The sequence below is a fragment of the Ischnura elegans genome, chromosome 10 (assembly GCF_921293095.1).
Source record: "Ischnura elegans chromosome 10, ioIscEleg1.1, whole genome shotgun sequence".
In the NCBI taxonomy this organism is placed as follows: Eukaryota; Metazoa; Arthropoda; class Insecta; order Odonata; family Coenagrionidae; genus Ischnura; species Ischnura elegans.
The window spans coordinates 81,013,968-81,033,260 of NC_060255.1; the positions used below are offsets into that span (position 1 = coordinate 81,013,968).

A 19,293-nucleotide genomic window follows, 5' to 3' on the forward strand; every position below is an offset into this window, starting at 1 on the left:
GGCCACTAATTTCATTACCTATAACAGTTTACAACAGGTGTTTCAATTGCCACACATTCACCATCAGGTGCAGTACCTGATGATGATAATGTAGCAATCAAAACATGTGTTGTAAGCTGTTATAATAAAAATAGTGGGCAATATGATATCTTCCCAAGGAGGAAGAAAAGTCAAAATGACATCACTTTGACCTCAAAATGACCCACGAAAAGTCACTATTCAGTCATAACCGTGAAGGTGACTTTTTGCGGGTCATTCTGATGTCAAAGTGACGTCATTTTGACTTTGAATTCATTTGTAGATGTTTTCATTAAAAGTGAGAGCATATAAAAAAATTATCAAATATTGTCTACGATACTGGCTCTCCCTGCATTCCAACCTGAAGTTTGGTTCGGAAAGGTGAGAGTAGAGCTCACCCCTGACACTTAATCACACAACCGCGCATGCGAATATCACACCATAAGGAGGGGGCCAGTTCCTTTCCATGGGCTAGTTCTACAGATAATTATTAATTTTGGGGAGCCCAAAGCTTCACCCCAGGTTTGAACTCCTGGGACCCATCTCCCAATAGCCAATGGCTAGATCCAATAGGCCACTAACACAGTGGCATAGCCAGGTTTTAGGTCTAAATTTAAAAGCCTTAAAATTCTCCCCTCCTTCCTTTACCCTATTGATACCCCAAGACGTGATTGCGCCACTTCCCCAGGGCGATATGTATCGTGAAATATCGCGATAATTAATTATATCGGGAATACGAATTCGAGTATCGTACATTATCGAAAAATCATTGTCCGATAAAAAGGGCCCAATAAAAGTATTGGGACTGATAGAATATCGGAACCGATAAAATATCACGATATATCGTCCAATAAAAATATCGGGTGCAATAAATTAACTGAGCCATTAAAAATATCGGAATCGTTAAAAATAGTCTTCCGATGAAATACTACGGAACTACTATTATAAGGTAGAAATATCCTTTCGATAAAATATAAAGATATATCATCCGATAAAAAATATCGGGCCTGATAAAAATCGCCGTTTGATAAAATACTACGCTTGATAATCCGATAAAAAATCGCCACTACTAAAATATCGCGAAATATCATCCAATAAAAATTGCTGCTCGAATAAAATATCACGATTTATTGTCTTATAAAAGCCGCAGCCGCGATAAAACATCGTGATTTATCACCCGATTGCGTCGTCGCGCGCGATAAATTATCATGTTTTGGCATCGGGAAATTAGTTTGGGAAAATGTTTATGGCTGGAATATGTATAGGGTTGGCCTTCGTTTATGCTAGACCATAAATCGGTGCGTTAAAAACTTACTAATGTATGGTATATCGCGATATTAAATACGAGGTATTTTTTCATCGAATTATATAACGTGATATATTTTATCTGAAGGCAAATTTTTATCGGGCTGGAGATTTTTTTATGAAATGATACATCGTGATATTTTATCGGTAGGTGATTTTTATGGGCCCTGATATTTGTATCGTCCGAAACAAATATTGGTTTAGGATATCGTCATGTTTTAATGGATATCGGATGATATTTATGATGATTTTTTTGTTCTCGATATTTTTATCGATTTTCGTCCGAGATTTAATGACGATATATGATAATTGTTCCTTAAAAATGGTCTATTATTCGCTTTTACCGCAAGAAAGTCCCCGGGAACGAAACTATTTCGCCAAAATATTTCGAAGGAAATCCGTGACGCGCCATTTCTAAACTAGAATGCGCCGCGGTTTTTTTAAATAACTCATCGTCGCTGATTGCTGCATTTGCGTAAGAAATAATTAAGCTTCCCCTCGTTTTCAATAATATTTTCGGCAAGAGCCCGTGCATACGTCACTACGGGAATAATAGCCAATAATAAACATCCGTCTTCATTTCAAATCAACAATGGAGCGTTCGTTATCTGCCATTTCTTGATTTATTTACGTTTGTTTTTACAAACGAGACAAGAGATTGCAATCATACAGGAGAGGAAAAGGAAATGAAATTTATATTAATCCAGAAGATGGGATGTTTGAAGCAGCTAATATGCCAAAAGTTCTCTGGATGACGAGAAGGATTTAAACAACTTTGAAGAGCTCCTGAAAACCTCATCTCTCTTCAAATCATTTGTGAGTAAATTGACTGTTATCTGCTCTACATCATCCATCAAATTAATCCTTCTATTTTCCCTTCTTGAGCCATATGAAAAAGTTAAAATTTATTTTGGTTTCCTTTCTCACAGGTTTAACATCTTAGACAAATTGCAGTTGATCATACTGATGGAGTTTTCAGCCCATGCGACCAGATCTATGTGTACAAATGAATTTGCTCGCTGCATCAATTGGGATGGAGAGCTTGGAAAAATTATGCTCAACAACCCCTACATCAATACCTTAAGGCTATATGCAGTTAGTATCAATTTTTCTATTTAATGTATCATCGAAATTAGAAACTTTCAGCTTCTTGATGTTATTTTTTCCTTTGTTTGCAGTCCCACGATGGAAGAATTTCCCTGAGGATAAAGTAACGAAAACGAAGGCAAAGATTCAGCGGTGGTTCAAGACAATTGCTTAAGCAACTAGAGGCAACTGAAGGGAAAGGAAATGCAACAGAATCAACTGAAATGGCCAATGTAGATGATTTTTCTCGATTTGTATTTGAAGAGGGAGAAAAGGAACATTAAAAGGAAAATTTAAAAAAAATCCTGAGGAATTTCTTCTTGTAAAATCTATCTGTTTTTTGTTGCAATAAACCCTAATAAAGGTTGAGTTTCATATCTGAAGTGTTTAATTATCCCTAAATGACAATCTAAATACAGAAATTATAGTATGAATTGTCATTAGAAGAACAAATAGATTTGGTCACAAATAGTCAAAGTGAGGTCAAAATGAGGTCAAAATGATAGGTAGTCATTTTAGGTCATATTGACATCATCATGAGTCACGAAGGATGTCATTTCAAGGGACCATTTTGAGGTCACCGTGACTACCAAGCCATGACTTGAAAATGACATCAAGATGATGTCATAATGACTTTTCATTCCTCCTTGGGTTTGTTTATAATTCCATATGTTGTTCCAGAATATCTCCTTGCAAAAGTTTGCTTTGTCGTATTCAGCCTTAAATTCATGTTAACACTTACCGTGCTAGCCTAACTACTGTAGATCTGTACCCCAGTGCTGGAAATTTTTAATACTTTGAGTTATTTCTTATCAAACAATCTTTTATGCGAGAAATAGGTGTTTATATCATTTTAAAGAATTAATTGGAATTTTTTAATTAGAGGTTAATTCCTCTTTCTTAATATACGACAAACTACGATTTTTCATAAGACAGTTGGCGTAATATTACTCCCGTAGCAAAAATCGAAGGATTTCATGAGGCGTGATATTACGCCCATAGCACGAGAAGTGTTAAATGTTGATTATGCCTCACTGGGTGTGGATTGTAACAACTCCTATGGACTTACAAGGCACACCCTCCAGAGGGTTAAACTTTGTAATTATCAGCTGTTTGATAAATAGATTAGCAACTCACCAGCAACCTCAACGTACACCGTGGCAGGCTCCCCTTCCCCACCTGCGTTTGCTGCAAGGCAAGTGAAGTTGGACTGTGTTTCTAACGTAACTGGCTCAATGGTCCAGTTTGCTGTGGTGACGTCAATCACAGGATGGCCTCCTCTGAACCACTTAAAGGAATTGGGAGTTGCTTCAGGACGGCCAGGGTCTTCCACAGAGCAGGAAAGTGTAACCCAGCTTTTCTTGAGAACTTGTGGTGGGTCATATACCAAGGTGGCTGGTCCCGGGGGATCTGTAGGCAATCAAACAGTTGAACAATAAATCCTCAAAGAATGAAAGTAATTTCAATATATGTATTCAGTAACCGCACTGCATATTCTAATAGACACTAGACACCTTAGATGTGAATATGTACTAACATAAATTAGGGGATATAGACAAAATAAAGAGAAAGGCCCAGTAAGATTTTTTTGGGTAACATAAACCATAGTTTTTAATTGTAACATTTCTGCAGGAGATGAAATTTTGGAATTTTTTACTGTGACATGATTAGTCAAAAATTATATTGTCAAGCTGCATCAGCATCAATAGTTTTATCCTACTAAATATGTAGACAATATAAAAAAAATTGGCCTTAACGGCGGTTTGCAGATAGAATGATAGATGAAAATGCATAAAAGAATTTCACGTTGAGAAATCAAACCAGAGACCTCCCATTGTCCAGAAAGATGTTCTGAATCATTAAGTTACGATTTAAAATCAGCTGAGGTACATAGGAATGTTTGCACATCAGATGTAGCCTATTGAGTCAGCCAAGAGATGGTTCCTTCAGTCAGATATACCCAACAATCAAGAGTCACTGGGTTGACAACAATACTGAATTCCCAAGTTGACAGAGTATGCAGTGGCCTATGAATCACATGGTTCCCCTCCCTTTACTCTTGCAACTACCTTCCCAGCCTCCAAATGGAACACGAGGTAACTGATAAATGGGTTGCTAATTCAAGTCTGAGTGAAGCCACTGCACCGCCAGAAATAAAAATACTTGTTGAAGTGGCCTTAGAAAAAGGAACTTGGCTCCCCTACCCTGAATATTTGTGATCGCTGGCTTAGTCTTGGAAGAGCTCTCTATCCACAGTTACACAACATAGGAGTTGCAGCTCACAGTGAGCATATCCCGGAGAGCTATACAACTGTAATATACTTTGATGAAATGCAAGTTGCATACTATCCCAGGAAACACCCATGAATTATGAATACCTACATTCAACAATTCATGTGAAAATATGAACTGAGGTCCAAAAAAATATTCAGACAGGGCATATTTTTATAATATTTAACGATCTAAAAGTGTAAATACCATAAGCTGTAGAAGCCTGGTTTTAGATAGTTCCTACAAATACTAACATCTTTTTTTCACAAATTAAAAAAATTAATAAAAAAATATGGCTGTTGGTTACACTGACATCTGCATATTGGTTAAGATGCACAAGGCTAGCCATGTAGTAGAATCTTTATCAAACTACTATAGTTTCGTAGGTTCATGGCGTGCGGAATCACTTTTCTTCATATCATCATCAAGCTTTTATCAGCCACAAGATGGCCAAACACTGAGAGTAATGACTGAATTTATAATAGACTTATAATGAGAACAAGGAAAGTAGAATCTATTGCTTACAATGCACAATAAGTTCCTCTTCAGGAGACAAAGGACCCCATCCAGCTTCATTCATTCCTTCGCAAGAATAGTTTCCATGGAAACTGCGACTAACATCTTCCAGTAACAATTTACTAGGATCAATATCACAAAACAAGGAGTCATCAGAAGAATTCGCTTCTGATGAATCATTCCCTCGGCAGTCTGGCAGTTCCTTCAGAAGTTCACCATCCAAATACCAGCGTACAGACAAGAGTGTTTCTGGGTTCCCTGCTTCTACTCGGCATAGAAGGGTTATGTTTAACTTGTCTATTTCACTAACAGGTGTTAGAGGATCCATCATCAGCTTAACTTCTGGTTTGACTGTAAAGTAAAATAATTTACAGTTGCAAAGATTTGCATAGTCATCCTAAAGAAAAATATTTTTTTACTTAATATCTATGCCTTCATTAGCACATATATACAATAGTTTATGACAAGTAAACCACATATTGTGGAAAACATAAAACAGTCATTGAAAGTGAAGTAACAATTAAAAGTTTAATACTAACATTCTAAAAATTCTGTCAAATGATGTCAGACAGGGCACTTGAAGACAGTATAACATCAATGGAGATCACTTGATCCAATTACATACCAATTTAAATACCCAAGGCAAAATTTAGATTTGAATAAAAAATGTCCAATTTTTGGTACTGTATTGGAAATGATAATCAGCAATCTTTAGCTCAAAAGCACTCAATCAAAGTGTGTAAATGAATGGCTTTTAGATAGACACTAAAGTTAGATTTATTTTAAATTAACTATATAGTTTCTCATTACTCCTTAGTTTGGAAGTTATTCTGTCATTAGTCAAATGATACTCACAGTAAACAGAAACATAGGCCTGATTAGTCGATTCGGAAGACCCAACTTCATTTTCTGGCATGCAGGAGTAAGCACCGCCATCATCTCGACTTGCATTCTTTATGGACAAAATGCTCCTGCCCCAAGGAGACTGCCCAGGTTCCTTTCCTTGGAAGGACTCTGTTTCAGCTATCTCCAACCTCTCTCCATCCAGAACCAACTCCTTGCCATCTCGATACCTGTTAGGAACAGGGCAGCTCAGCATCAGGGATATAAAGTTTTAACCACAATTCACAGCTAACATTCATAAAGCCTCCAAATAAAGTACAAAGGCCACAATAAAAACTCATCCATGATTAGGGCAAACATCGAGTTGTATGAATGACTGACCACTACATAGAACCTGTTTTGATTATATTCAGATCAATTCAGGGATACAGACTTACAAAAAATATTGGGGGGGCCCAAACCGGGGATATTGCCCCAGGAAATTTAGTAAGTAGTGATTTTTAAGTTTTTTTTAAGCATTTTAGAAGAGTCATATGATCAACGTTAGAACCCTGATAACTCGAATCTTGATATCTGGACACTCCGCGGAAAATAGACAAGCCTGACACATTTTTTCCTCACACCCATAAGGAATTTTTGAGGGGGCTCGGGCCCCCTCAGGTCCATGGAGTCGGCACCACTGGATCAATTCATCCTTTCCAACAACTGATGTCAGACGAGGCACTTGGAGACAAGATTACATCAATTGAGATCATATGAACCAAATACCACATGCAATACCATGTAATTTTAATAATTTAATACAATCTCAAGTTTATTCGTTTGTCCAAAATATTTCACTCAGTAAAATGGTTGAGCCTTTAACAGACTTGTATAACATAATATAATGTACCAGAATCAAAGTTTAGATCAACAAGGTTTTATGACAGGATATAAATCGAGTCTTATTTGTTTTACATTCCACATTACTTGGATATTAATTTGCCTTCAACTGTCTTCTTAAAATGAAATTGACATAATCCATTTCAAGATAATTTTATTGCAATTAGGTACATATCCCACACCATACTAAAACATTTCCAGTTCCCAAAAATACATAGATAAAAATTACTGGTAGAGACGGTTTTACTCACCAGATGATTTCTTTTGGCGTGGGTGGATTGGCTTCATAAGAACATACAATCGAAACATCAGACGTCTCATTTAAAGTGGCGTTGTCTGGACTCACCCAAGCTATTGGAGGATCTATAATGAAGGAGGAAAACATAATAGGATTAGGAAGAAATACTCCAAGGGTAGGCAGACTCTAGACAGTGAAATAGCAGACACCAAAATATGATACTGCTCAGTAATAAAACAAGATAATGATCAGAACAAAACACGGCTTCCAGGGATGAATGGACAGAGACGAAGATCAAAGTACCAACATCAAATTTCGGTAAATCATTTGAAACTTATGTTCTGGGAACTGGTTACAATATGGTCTGAGACTCATTGCAACAGTTGTAAAACGATCATCGTTCGTCTTCTCTTCGAAAACGTAATTTTCAAGGGGACTGCATGCAGGAGTCCCTATATAGGCTGATAGGAGTTCCATAATAGGCTGATTTTTGCTGGCACTTTGGTCGCATTTTAATAAGTTTTCAAAACTGTCCGCGGCGCGGTAATGAGTGCAATGCGATCCACTTTTTTCCAATATTTTGCAGTATAATGTTTCTCAATTCCAAGAAAGGTATTGGAAAGTGATGATATTGATAGATCACATCATCATGTGCATAAACTTCGGTTAACACCCCTAATAATACCATATTTCCCCTTGAAACACGGATCAATTTGTCTGTCAGCGACACGAGTGGCGTCTTTTGTAAACCCATTAAATACGTGGTGGGTGACTTCAGTATCCTCTTCGAAGTAGTCGCAACACGATCGTCGTTCGTCTTCTGTTCGCCAAACGTTATTTTCAGTTACTTTGATCATATACCTAAACAGATGAGCCCCTTTATGCATTTTTACAATTGAGGCAGTTGGTCCCTAGCTTAGCTTATATGGTCCAAGGTCCCTACCAACATCTATTCGAACCACTGACGTCATATGACTTATTTTTTCACCTGAGAAGCCCAGACATGAATTGGTTTTCAGACGTTATATCTAGTTTCGAATGCGCAGCGTGACGCTAGTGGACATGATCAAACTTCCGATGACTCGCATCACACAGTGGCGCAGCGAGGGGGAGTTTTAGGGGATATACCTCCCCCCCAGAGCTCAGAGAAACTTTTAAGTTTCATCCATTTTACTTCATTTGATTAACATACTTATAGAAAAGTGTAAGGATTAATAAATATCCCTCAGTAAGCCGTAAAACTCACCATTTTGAACCATTTATCTTAAAAAATTCTAGGGGAGGGGCCCCGCACCTCCCGCTTACCGTGGCGGTTATACCACACACCCCAGGTCTAGTTGCGCCTAAACCCCCCCTGGCCTTAATTCCTGGCTGCGCCCCTGGTGTCACAGGTATGAAACAAATTACTGTGTCGGTTTTCCGTCACTCAATATTTTGTTAATGTGAAAAACCAATCCTCAACTATGTTGAGTTAGAAATCTTTGATTTCGAAACGGTCCACGTATTACTTGTTTGAAACTTGCAAGTTCATATCGAATTTTTTTCTTTTTCATGAATTTCCGATGCCTCAAATTTGAAGGTTTAGTCAAAGCATTTTTTCAAATTTCAGTAATGGAGATACTGACAATAATTGACATGGATTCACTGATATGTCCAAAATTTCCGAAAATAGATTTTGTTATAAACACGAAAATTTTAACAAAAAAACAAACTGTTTGACCGGTTGCCAAACATTCTCTTTGGAAAAAATCGTACCCGAACACTGTCCAGAACTGTGGATGTAATTCGCATTCCGTCTGAGCCGCTTTTTTCTTGCCACCGTTTACAAGACAGACGAATATTGACCAACTGGTTCGTGTAACCAGCGGAGACGGCCGCGCTAATGACCAACTCGTGCGCTAAGGAGGAACTTTTCGAAAGAAAAACAGAGGAAGGGAAAAGGAAAAGATAAATTGAGCGTGAGACAGGGTCTGTAACCGCGCGAAGGGCGAAATATGACCGGGCTGCGCAAACTGAGTCGGGCAAGTGATAACTTCGGAATCCAATTTAAGCCAGCACTATCTTTAAATATCTACTTCAATAAAGCAGGATTTAGACGAGATACTATGTGCCACCAGTATTGGTCTGCAAAAAAAGTTTCTTTTATGACGGTACATTAAGGTGTCTTCACAGCTTTGCGCTGTGAAAACAAATGAAAGGCGAGAATCGTCAGCTCCTAAAATCGGCTCACTGGCTAGTAAAAATTATTGACGTAATTGGAAGAGCTATTTTATTTTTTTAATGACAACGTTTTTCAGATTAATTATCGGCCAAATGACTGAGGTAAATATTCAATTTTCACATGTATATGCTGTTTTCATAGTATGCGAAAACTCCAGCAGATAATAGTTATAATGATTTAAATTGTATTTATAATTGTGCATTTGTAGAATATCTTCAATATTCCCCCGCGGGAATAAAAGAAAAAGAATAATTTTCATATACTCGGAAATATACTTTTATCATCGGTTACTTTTATGTAATGAAAAAAATATGATTAGAAAATGACTGCTTAATGGAGATCTTTCGAAGTTTATCGACTTAGTGAACTAAAATAAAATATCTTTGTAACATTCCGATCAAACAAATGCACCTTCGGCTGCTTAAAAACTGGAAACGATGAGCTTGGCTCGTCCTTTCTCGCGTGGAAACGTCTCAATTTCCTTTGATGTTGGACCATTTACTCCAAGTAATTTGCATTCCTTCATCTACGACGAATTACTTTAAATCGTCGCACACACGATTGGGGAAATACTCGGTAAAATGTGGAAGGTAAACAGCTTTTTTCCTACTAGGAAAACGATAGCTCACTTCACTTCCACAAGAGCTCTTGTGAATCGTGCCTGAGGCTCAAACTCATCGTCTTTGAAGAGTATTTTTTCCTTCCATCTTATTTTTTTATATTCCTTTGATTTCCTTCCCTCTCAATTTTTTTTTCAAACAAGCAGAGTGAATCGACCACCAAGCCAAGGTAAACACTTGCGTACCGTTTGACCTGCGAAGCGAGCAGAGAACCTTCATCTGTTCCTCGGTAGCGCCATTATGGTATCCTCCTTCAGCTGAGTATATGGGACGGAGATATAGCTGACCGATATTATCCACCCCTTCCATCTTTTCCAACATCCTTGAGGCTAAACTTATCCCACTGCACTTCTATTCATAATCATACCGTATCGACTCACGTCTATTGGTGGATCGGATTGCAAGGACTTGTTCAGACGACGAGAACTTCAATTTTCAACAAAATCTATTTGTTGATTCAGAACACGTTCGTTTGATTACAATTGAGTACGACTAGTTTTTGTCATATCCCTCAAAATCCACACTTTAAAGGCATGCATTTAATTTATTTCACGTTTCTCTATTACCTTTGCCTCACATTTAAAGGTTAAACGCACCATATTAGAGTGTTTTACTTGCATTTGAGATGAGTGAAGTCCATTTTATCCTCTTTCTTAAATTATTGTTTGCTTGACGTACCGACACATGAGTCGGTGTTATAAATGTGAGATGGATTTTACTTTAGTTTTTCTTTCGTTTGATGGCGTTATCACCGACGCCAATGGGTTTACCCCAGTCTTGGAATTTACTCTGTAACATTATTGCTTCACTCGGAGACTGGGAAGGATGACTATTATGGTGAAGCTTGTCTTGTACCAGAACTTTGGACGTTGCGTTGGGAAATTCTATGGCTTAGGCGAAAGGGGATGTGGATTGTTTTGGGGAGAAATCAGAAACTTCCAATCCCAGAACATCAACTCCGCTTGTCACTGGGAGTGATGGGCAGTTTCGCTCCTTTAGGTCTCGTTCACCAAAAGAATGAGTTCAAGGATTCGTTCCATTCATTCTATTTACAGACCATGAAGAATCTGCAGTTGGTAGCTAAATGTACTGTCACCCACCGCGCATTTAAATATATTTACTAATGTCACTACTCGCATGGCTAGCAATGGATTGATCTGAATTCTACAAAGGAATTGACTGTAACTAGGGTAATATACCAAATTATCATGTGGTAAAACATATTTGACATAATTATATTATATCATGTTATTTTAATTGAATTTATTTATGAAACTAAAATTTTAAATGAAATATAAATGTTATGATCGCAATATGGCACTGAGTAATATGAATGGAACCTCCTGTCAAGCCTTATTATAGTTGTATATTCAAATAAGGGCAATAATAATAATTATTACATCGATTTTATAACTTATCAATGCTATTCTTCGCAAGTGCAAAATCCATACTCCTCTCTAAATGTAAATAATGAACATTCTACTATACATTTTGAAAATTTTTGAAAGTAATTGGAGATGGGCACATTTTAGGAGAGTTTTTCATATGGTGGGGGATTGAGGGGGTGAGGGATCTACATCTACATAATACCCCGTAAGCCGCCTAAAAGGCGTGTGGCAGGGGGTGTTAGGACACCAGCCGTTTACAGCTAAACAAAAAAAATGAAGTGCTCTAAAGAAGTTGGGACCAGCGTTTATTAAAGTCCTTTATGGTTCGGGGGAAAAACGAATTCCCATATCTATACGTTCGGCGAAACATCTCTCTTAATTTATCGCTTCTATCGGACCTAGAAATATATTGTGGCTCTAATATTATGTTCTCTGTGTCTCTCTGAAAGATATCCATTCTCAATTGTTCAAGCAATCTATTGTCGAATTTCTAAAACTCCCCCGCCACAGTGTCACTTGCGTTGCGTTGTGTTGCGACGTCTTTTCTCGCAGCCTGATTCGTTCTATCTTCGGATCATTTTGAAAGAAACAAATCAATCCGTAACGACTCATCTCTGAGCTCAAGCCATCTATTGGCTAAAAAAAGGCCTCCGTATGAAGGCTAGGTGTCCCAAACTCCCAATCTTCCCGAAAAGAAAGTCCAGCAGAATGGCATCTTCTGTGGTTCCACTTCGTCGGCCCTCCTTGTCACTTGGTTCAGCGAGCACGATGGACAGTCCCTCCACACAACACACCAACGTACTTGTATATATGTATTATTTTTTCTTTCGCCCCCCAACATTCCGACGAATCGCATTCGCTGTCACTTGGGTCGGTTGAATTGTTGCCAATCGAGCGCAATACTTGTTTGATCGTCTTTTGTTTTTTGCCCCGTCTTCCGCTGTCCCTCTCCCTTCATCTGGGAAAAGTGGGCGTCGCATCTTTTCCGAGTCGCTTACACGCCACAAAAGAGATCCTACTGCTCGTGTCGGGGAGACTGTTTACTTATACCTCCGTTGCCATGGGAGAGGCAGCACAGTTGTTAGCAAGCCGCGGATTGAGAAAAACAAGGGGGTTGCACCTACTCCTATGTACGTACCGAAATCAATATAATGGAATAAAGAAACCCAATACTTCGAATGAAGACGAGAAATTGAGCAGAAAGCCAAGATAATCTAAAATGTATAACCATAAAGTAACAAAATTCATAATTTTATTCGTCCCATTATTCGGCAGTACTAATAATGATTGCCGGATTCGCGCGTCTTCTTATTCCTCCGTATGATTCATTCATTTTAAACGAATTCACGCCAAATGAGTCATATCTCAACCCTAAACAACAACCCAAATAAACCCTCGAGTATCTAGATGATACTAGAATATTTAGACGAGTACACAATACACGAGTACCCATTTATTCATTTGGATGCTTGAAAAAATTGAAAGATGCATGATTATTTAGACGAGAAGACAAATTCATCTTACCTGAGACGGACAATTCAATGCTTACGAGAACGCCCGATTACCTTGGCAATTATAATATGAATGTTTGAGCGAATATCTCCACTAATTTTTGCACTAATCTCGCTACTTTTGTGTCCAGGTGCTTGAATGGGAACTATAACAAAATGCCTTAGTACTAGCCTGAGCCTTCGAGGGCTACAGAAAACTCGAATACTTGCACTTTAGTACATTTGGTAATTCAAATTTTCTGTGCAAAGGGATGAAATTTCGTCACGGAATTGGAGTCCTCATGATAAACAGAAATTTTTGACGGAAGAAATTGAAAAGTCATCCTAAAATTAGTGGGGAAACAATTTTAACGACAATTCAGAATATTTTGAATGAGCATGTAAGCTAGGTAATTTACAACGAGGAAAGAGTGAAAACGGAATAAAATCAATTGTTTTATGAGAAAAGTTGAAAAATAAAAACAAAAAGAAGAGAAGTGAAATTGGTTTAACGGTGAGTTTAAATATATCAAATGTTTTCGATAAAACTGAGGAATTAATTTAAATAACTTAGATTTGACAAACATTTTTAGAAGTGGAAATTTCAATCATAAATATCACAGTTTAATTAATTAACGGTAGATACAAATATTCATAATGAACTTTGCGAAGCTACAAAATTTATTCTAAGAATGTAGGGTTGATGATAAACAAGAATTTTTGATGTGACCAGTAAACAAAATCATTCTAAAATTATGCAGGGATAAATATTAGGATATGCAGAGATACACTTTTATACTGCGTTAAATATATATTGAATGTGCCTGTACAGCTAGGCAATTAACTCGGAAAAGTTGTGGCCACAGAATAAACAGGACATTGTGGTGAAAATATGATAAACAGACACCCAAAAAAACGGCAGTTACATATAGTTTAAGGGTGAGTCGAAATATGTCTAACAATCTGTGTGAAACTTAATAATTTATCTCAAGAAAGAAGTATTCTTTGGTTGTTCAATATTTTGACCTGAATAAGAGAAATTTCAAATATAAAATTCAAATGTTTTAATGATAAATAACGATATCTGGTACTATTTAAAAGGTACCTGGCGAAAAAATGACATTTATTACTTGAAATACATATTCAATTTTCTCGGTAGAAGCAGGATATTTGATCTAAGAAAATATAATTCAAGGGAAGCCTCAAATATTTGTGCAGTAAAAATTTACATGTGCAGTAAAAATGAACGGTGATGTGAAATATTTATGATATACTTGGCGAAGCTCTGATATCAATTTTGAGGATACAGAGTGTTGGACGAAATAGAATTTTGACGTGAGCAGCTGAAAAATCACAATCACCAAAATTATTATAAAAACATCATTTATCTCACGAGCAAGCCATACTAAAAGAAGTTGTATTACCACCTTTTCTATGCAAATTTTTGTAGAAAATAAGCTAGCACCAACATAAAAATGGATTTTCAATTTGATTTCCAACAGAAACAGACTAAAAATTCATATTGTATACGCTTTGTCTATAGACATGGCATGGGACATAGAGTGTCCCAGGCGTTTACCAAGAGCATCAGCAACTACATGGGAGAGAGTTAAATTGATGAATATGAGCAGGGAAGTTTCGTGGCTTGCTTTACACGCCGGAAACTTCTACCCATGACTTACATAGGACTTCCAGAGCGATGGTGCTTTTCATTGGCTGCTCGCCTTTGGCCTGGATCACGGGATTGGTCGCCTCGCAGGATATGCTGCCGCCATTCTCGTACCTCGTGGCCCGGAAAGAGAATCGGCTCTGAGTCTCGTACGTGCCGTCGCTCTGGAACAAAAGAGAAGCAATATACGCACACGATTAATTCCCCTCCGGATCATAATCGTCCCGCGTAGGGGAAGCAAAACAGCGGGAAGGAGAGGGTGAACATGTGTGAGTTGATAATAAAAAAAGCTGGCGAGAAGCAGTGGCGGAACGCTAATTGGCATGCACACACTCTACACAGAGCTGTCAGTGACTCATACACCATCAGCGGTGACCTAAATTTAGTAATTGCCTGTTACGCTCAAACAAACAGTGTATTAGTGAAGTGTTTTCCGACATCGTGCCTAATGATTTTCAAAATCATATTCTCACAGAGATGAGAACATGTCCTGAAAGCTAGAGACACTATCGGCTTTCTTGAATCCGTGTGGTGGAAATAAAATTTTCAACAAAAAGTAATCATTCATAATCATTCCTTAGGCATGGACATAATAAAAAAATTTAAGTTTTCCGTGCAGATGGATTTGGGTGAAGAAATAGGCGTTCCGCCTAAGAAACTAAGGAACAAAAAACGAAGCCCTAAATAGCATTGGTTTAATTTTTACATTTTAATGTTAATAATATTCCCACCAAGCAACATGTTACTTTAAAGGTACTCCAGATTTTTTTTACGATTTCTTTTACAGGAAAACCTTCTCTATCGATAAATGGGCAAAATAATGAGTGAACCAGGACCGCTGACCTAATCGGCTCTTCACGGTAAGAGCGTGAGAGATGAAGGTAATGCCACATCAGATGGACGGAAATAAAGACCAAAGTGCTGTCCTAGTATTACCCTAGTAGTGACAGATTTACTGTCGACAATGTCACATGCTTTTAAGTGTTACTTAGAAATTTCCTCTTTGGACATTAGAATTGAATTTCCTCATAAATATGAACAAATGTGATGCTACCGAAAGAAAGAGAGCATTTAGCAGTGTATTCCACTCAGTTACGTAACTAAGAAAGAGCATTGAAATAAGTTTGACCAATTTTTATTATACGATCCACTTTCTTTGCGCTTTTGGTGAAGACGTTCCACAAAACCTCAATTTACATCACAAACACTCTAAGGAAAGAGAAAAAGTTTAAATAATAGCGTATGACGACTATGGCTCAATATTTAAAATAATAATAAAAATTCCTGGTTTATGTGCACACATTGCCAAATCGAAGCGATGCTTAAAAATATATAAATGCAGAAGAATTAGATTCTTGAGTAAGAAAAATTAAGTTTAGGAAAGTGTAGTGGCACGAAGTCACTCAAGTTAGGAAAAAATGGAAGAGATGTCATAAAATTATAAATTAACAGAATCATGTAGAAAATTTGACCCAAAAATGTTTGTAACATAATCCTTCACTTGAATTTTCCTCAATGATGAACTTGCTGAGATTAGTTATGCAAATGACATCAGGATTTGGTCAATGTTAATAATGCACTTTATTAGACAGCCATGCTAACTATATTCAGATGAAAAACGGCAAGACTATGCAGTCTAACGCCATAATAAAAACACTGAAAGCAGTTGCAATGAAAAATTAGAATGCACACAACACTCATTAAGATAGGCCAGTCAATAAGAATATCCTAGGGCACAATACATAATCTGAGGTTGTTAAACTTGTACAAGATAAATTTATGAGTGGACCAAATGCATGCGTCAAAAGTTTGACAGTTACATTGTAACACCTCGCAACTTTATTAACAAACTGTTTATGCGTATCATAACTTTGAGAGAAAAATGGAAGACATGGATAAAATGTGAGTTTGTGACATTTTATTTTAAAAATTCATAAGAGAAAAAATAATAAAATGTAGACATTAACATTCTAGGTACTCGTAAAAAATGCTAGTTAGCCTCGTAACTCCCATGATACAGAAGATAAAGGATAAAATCCTTATGATAGCCTCAGTGGAATATTTAAATGGATGTGAAGAAATAAGGTAGGGATTTAAACCCACGGTAAATATATTTTTACAGCTGCCGAAATTTATTGACCATAAATATAGAATATAGGAATCTAAGTTGCCACTGAAGAGAATTTCAGAGTAACGCATTATCTCAGAGAAAAGTTTGGAGAGGTAAACTGAAGTCATTAGAGGAATTTCTTTCGATTTAAACATTTTTTTGATAGAGCGGTATTGAAACACGATAATTAGGGTTCACATGCTGTAAAAAATCTGCCATAATTAAGACTTCATTATTCAGTTACAGTATCGGAAAGATTTTTTAAAGGCAAAAAAATAAGACAATTCTATGTTTCTCCTACTTTCGTAAAATTAAACTGCTTTACAATACTAAGGTATTTGGCCCTCTAACATACGAAGTATTGTGAATCTCTGAAGAACTCATCCAACTTAAACAAATGAAATAGGATAATATTCACTGAACTCCCCGCGCAAAACCCAGAAAAGTTTCAATTTGGCGATGATTCAAAACGAACTATAAGAAGTTGTTCTAGTCGTAACCCTGGCAGAAAGACTCACTAAGCCGGGTACTAGCGTCAAAATTTTAAAAAGTTTAAGTAACGAAAAAGCACTCTTCTCTGAAAAGACCAAAACCGGTCTTTGACCTCTCCATTGTTGGCAAAATTCCGGGCGAAATTAAATTGAACACCGATGAATACCTTAAATCATTACTAACAGAGAGCTCTACCATTGAAGGTAAGACAAGTTTTTAGACGGTCGCTAGTTTAATTTTTTTCTCGCCCGGCATTACGTATGCTCGACGTAATCTCACTTCAAAAACTTTTCCTATCTTCCCTCATCTCATCCAAAGACCCTCTTTTCCTTCCCTATTCCACCCTCCTCGCTTGGAATTTTGCTCCGACTTCGTCGCCGTCAATAACCATTCACTTCTCAATACTTCTTCCAACAACCTTTTTCAATTCACACCTTCAAATAGCTCGAAAAAAGTTTTATTAATACGCCTACATGTCTTCACGTTTTCAATAATTCTAGTATGCGTTCGTATATCATAAGCCTTACTACCAAAAGGACACAAAAATCCCCCTCTACCGGTCATATTTGGCCGTTTTCCGTGACGTATTACATCTATCTCCGTGACTTATTACTTCTAAGAAGCAAGAATTATAAATACATCTATGTCTATGCTTAAATCGGATGGAATTCCTCAAATGACTCGAAGTTGCCATTCTAAACGTTTCTCCGACACAATATGATAATATTAAATTCTATTCAGTGGCGATTTAGATTCTTATATTTTAAATCTTTGATCAATAACTTTGATCATAAACTCAATAACTTAAGCTATTATCTTGAAATTTTCAGCTCACATAGAAAGGATCTCTGTTGAGGTTTGACCAAATCTCAAACTTAAAAAATACTTAAACCTAGAAAAATACTAAAATGCTATAAGGAAATTTTATATACAGGCAGATGCTGACACGGTTTTTCTCTCTATACTGAAACTATTAGAGCTTGGAGGTGAAAAATTTAAATACGCCAGGAAATTTGAAATATCCAATAAAAACAATATGCCATTTGAAGATAAATAAACCGGAAAAATATTCAATGATTTTGGCTGAAAAGTTTTTCAACTTTTCTTAATATTCAGCAACTTTAAAAGAATTTTTCGCAGTAGTATTGAAAGAGTCTCTGCAGAGGACGCACTTATGTGAGGCTAAAGTTGAGGAGCTTAAGAGCGCAACGGATGATATGCCATCATTCTTAATGTTAAGTTACCCTTACCCTTGCAAGCAAGGTTTTCTTTTATGATTAAAAAAAGGGAACCACGAAGTTCAAGTACCCTATTGATGTAGTCAACAAAGCTACTCAGAAGGTTATCGATCCATTTCGCAGGAGTAGATAGTGAATTAAGTGGAATTAGAAGAGTTTTTAGGAAAAATATTTCCTCTGCATATATACATACTAAATGCTTCAAACCCTCTGAGGTTAGCTCCAAAAAACTAGAAACTTTAATACATCCGTTTTTTTTCGAGCCAACTACAGGAAAGATATTTACTACAACTAAAGGAAAGTTTTTGGTAATGTCCCCTCTACCCACTCTCTACATTAGATTTTGCTTAATTGGATCATGATATCATATATCAGATGACAGCCTGCTCACAATGCGAATGGAAGCTAAGCTCAAAAGTAACGGTGACACTGGGATGCAATTTCCCATGATTGAGCCTCTTTCTGAATGAAATCATGTAAGGGACCTTGGATTACTGATCCTATAGTCATCTTCTCGAAAGTAAGACCATGGTTCCACATGCCACCAATCATGGCGCATTATTCTGAGTTCCGTTGGGGCAGCCGCGGTATCTTTAGGGATGATTTAGCCTTTATTTGTAATCCGGTTTTGCAATGGGTTGAACTAAGTTGATTTACCCAGAAATTTAGCCCCGGATATTGGGCACTAAATCTTCACTAGAACTTAACGATAAATTTAAGGAGCATATGTCCGCAGATAAGCCCACTAAAATGATAGAAACTTGGCAACATAATTCCTGGAGCGTTATAATGCCTACGGAATGACTTCAAGGAAAACGTAATGAGTTTGCATTCGTAGGAAAGCACTTCAGTAGGACCAACCTAAATCGCAACTGACAGATGGAGTTAAATTGTACCGTATTTTCC

General features: G+C 37.1%; 1 protein-coding gene across 7 annotated transcripts in view; it reads right to left on the reverse strand.

Moving 5' to 3' along the window:
- LOC124166984 (hemicentin-1) overlaps nt 1-19,293 on the reverse strand; it is a 316,617-nt gene that overhangs the window by 33,624 nt on the left and 263,700 nt on the right. For all 7 annotated transcript variants that reach the window (XM_046544739.1, XM_046544740.1, XM_046544734.1 and 4 more), the window contains exons 7-11: nt 14,561-14,711; nt 7,173-7,284; nt 6,052-6,269; nt 5,206-5,547; nt 3,547-3,819 (exon numbers count right to left, since the gene is read on the reverse strand). In XM_046544739.1, the coding sequence (XP_046400695.1) occupies nt 3,547-3,819; nt 5,206-5,547; nt 6,052-6,269; nt 7,173-7,284; nt 14,561-14,711 (1,096 nt within the window). The remainder of the gene's footprint in view (nt 1-3,546; nt 3,820-5,205; nt 5,548-6,051; nt 6,270-7,172; nt 7,285-14,560; nt 14,712-19,293) is intronic.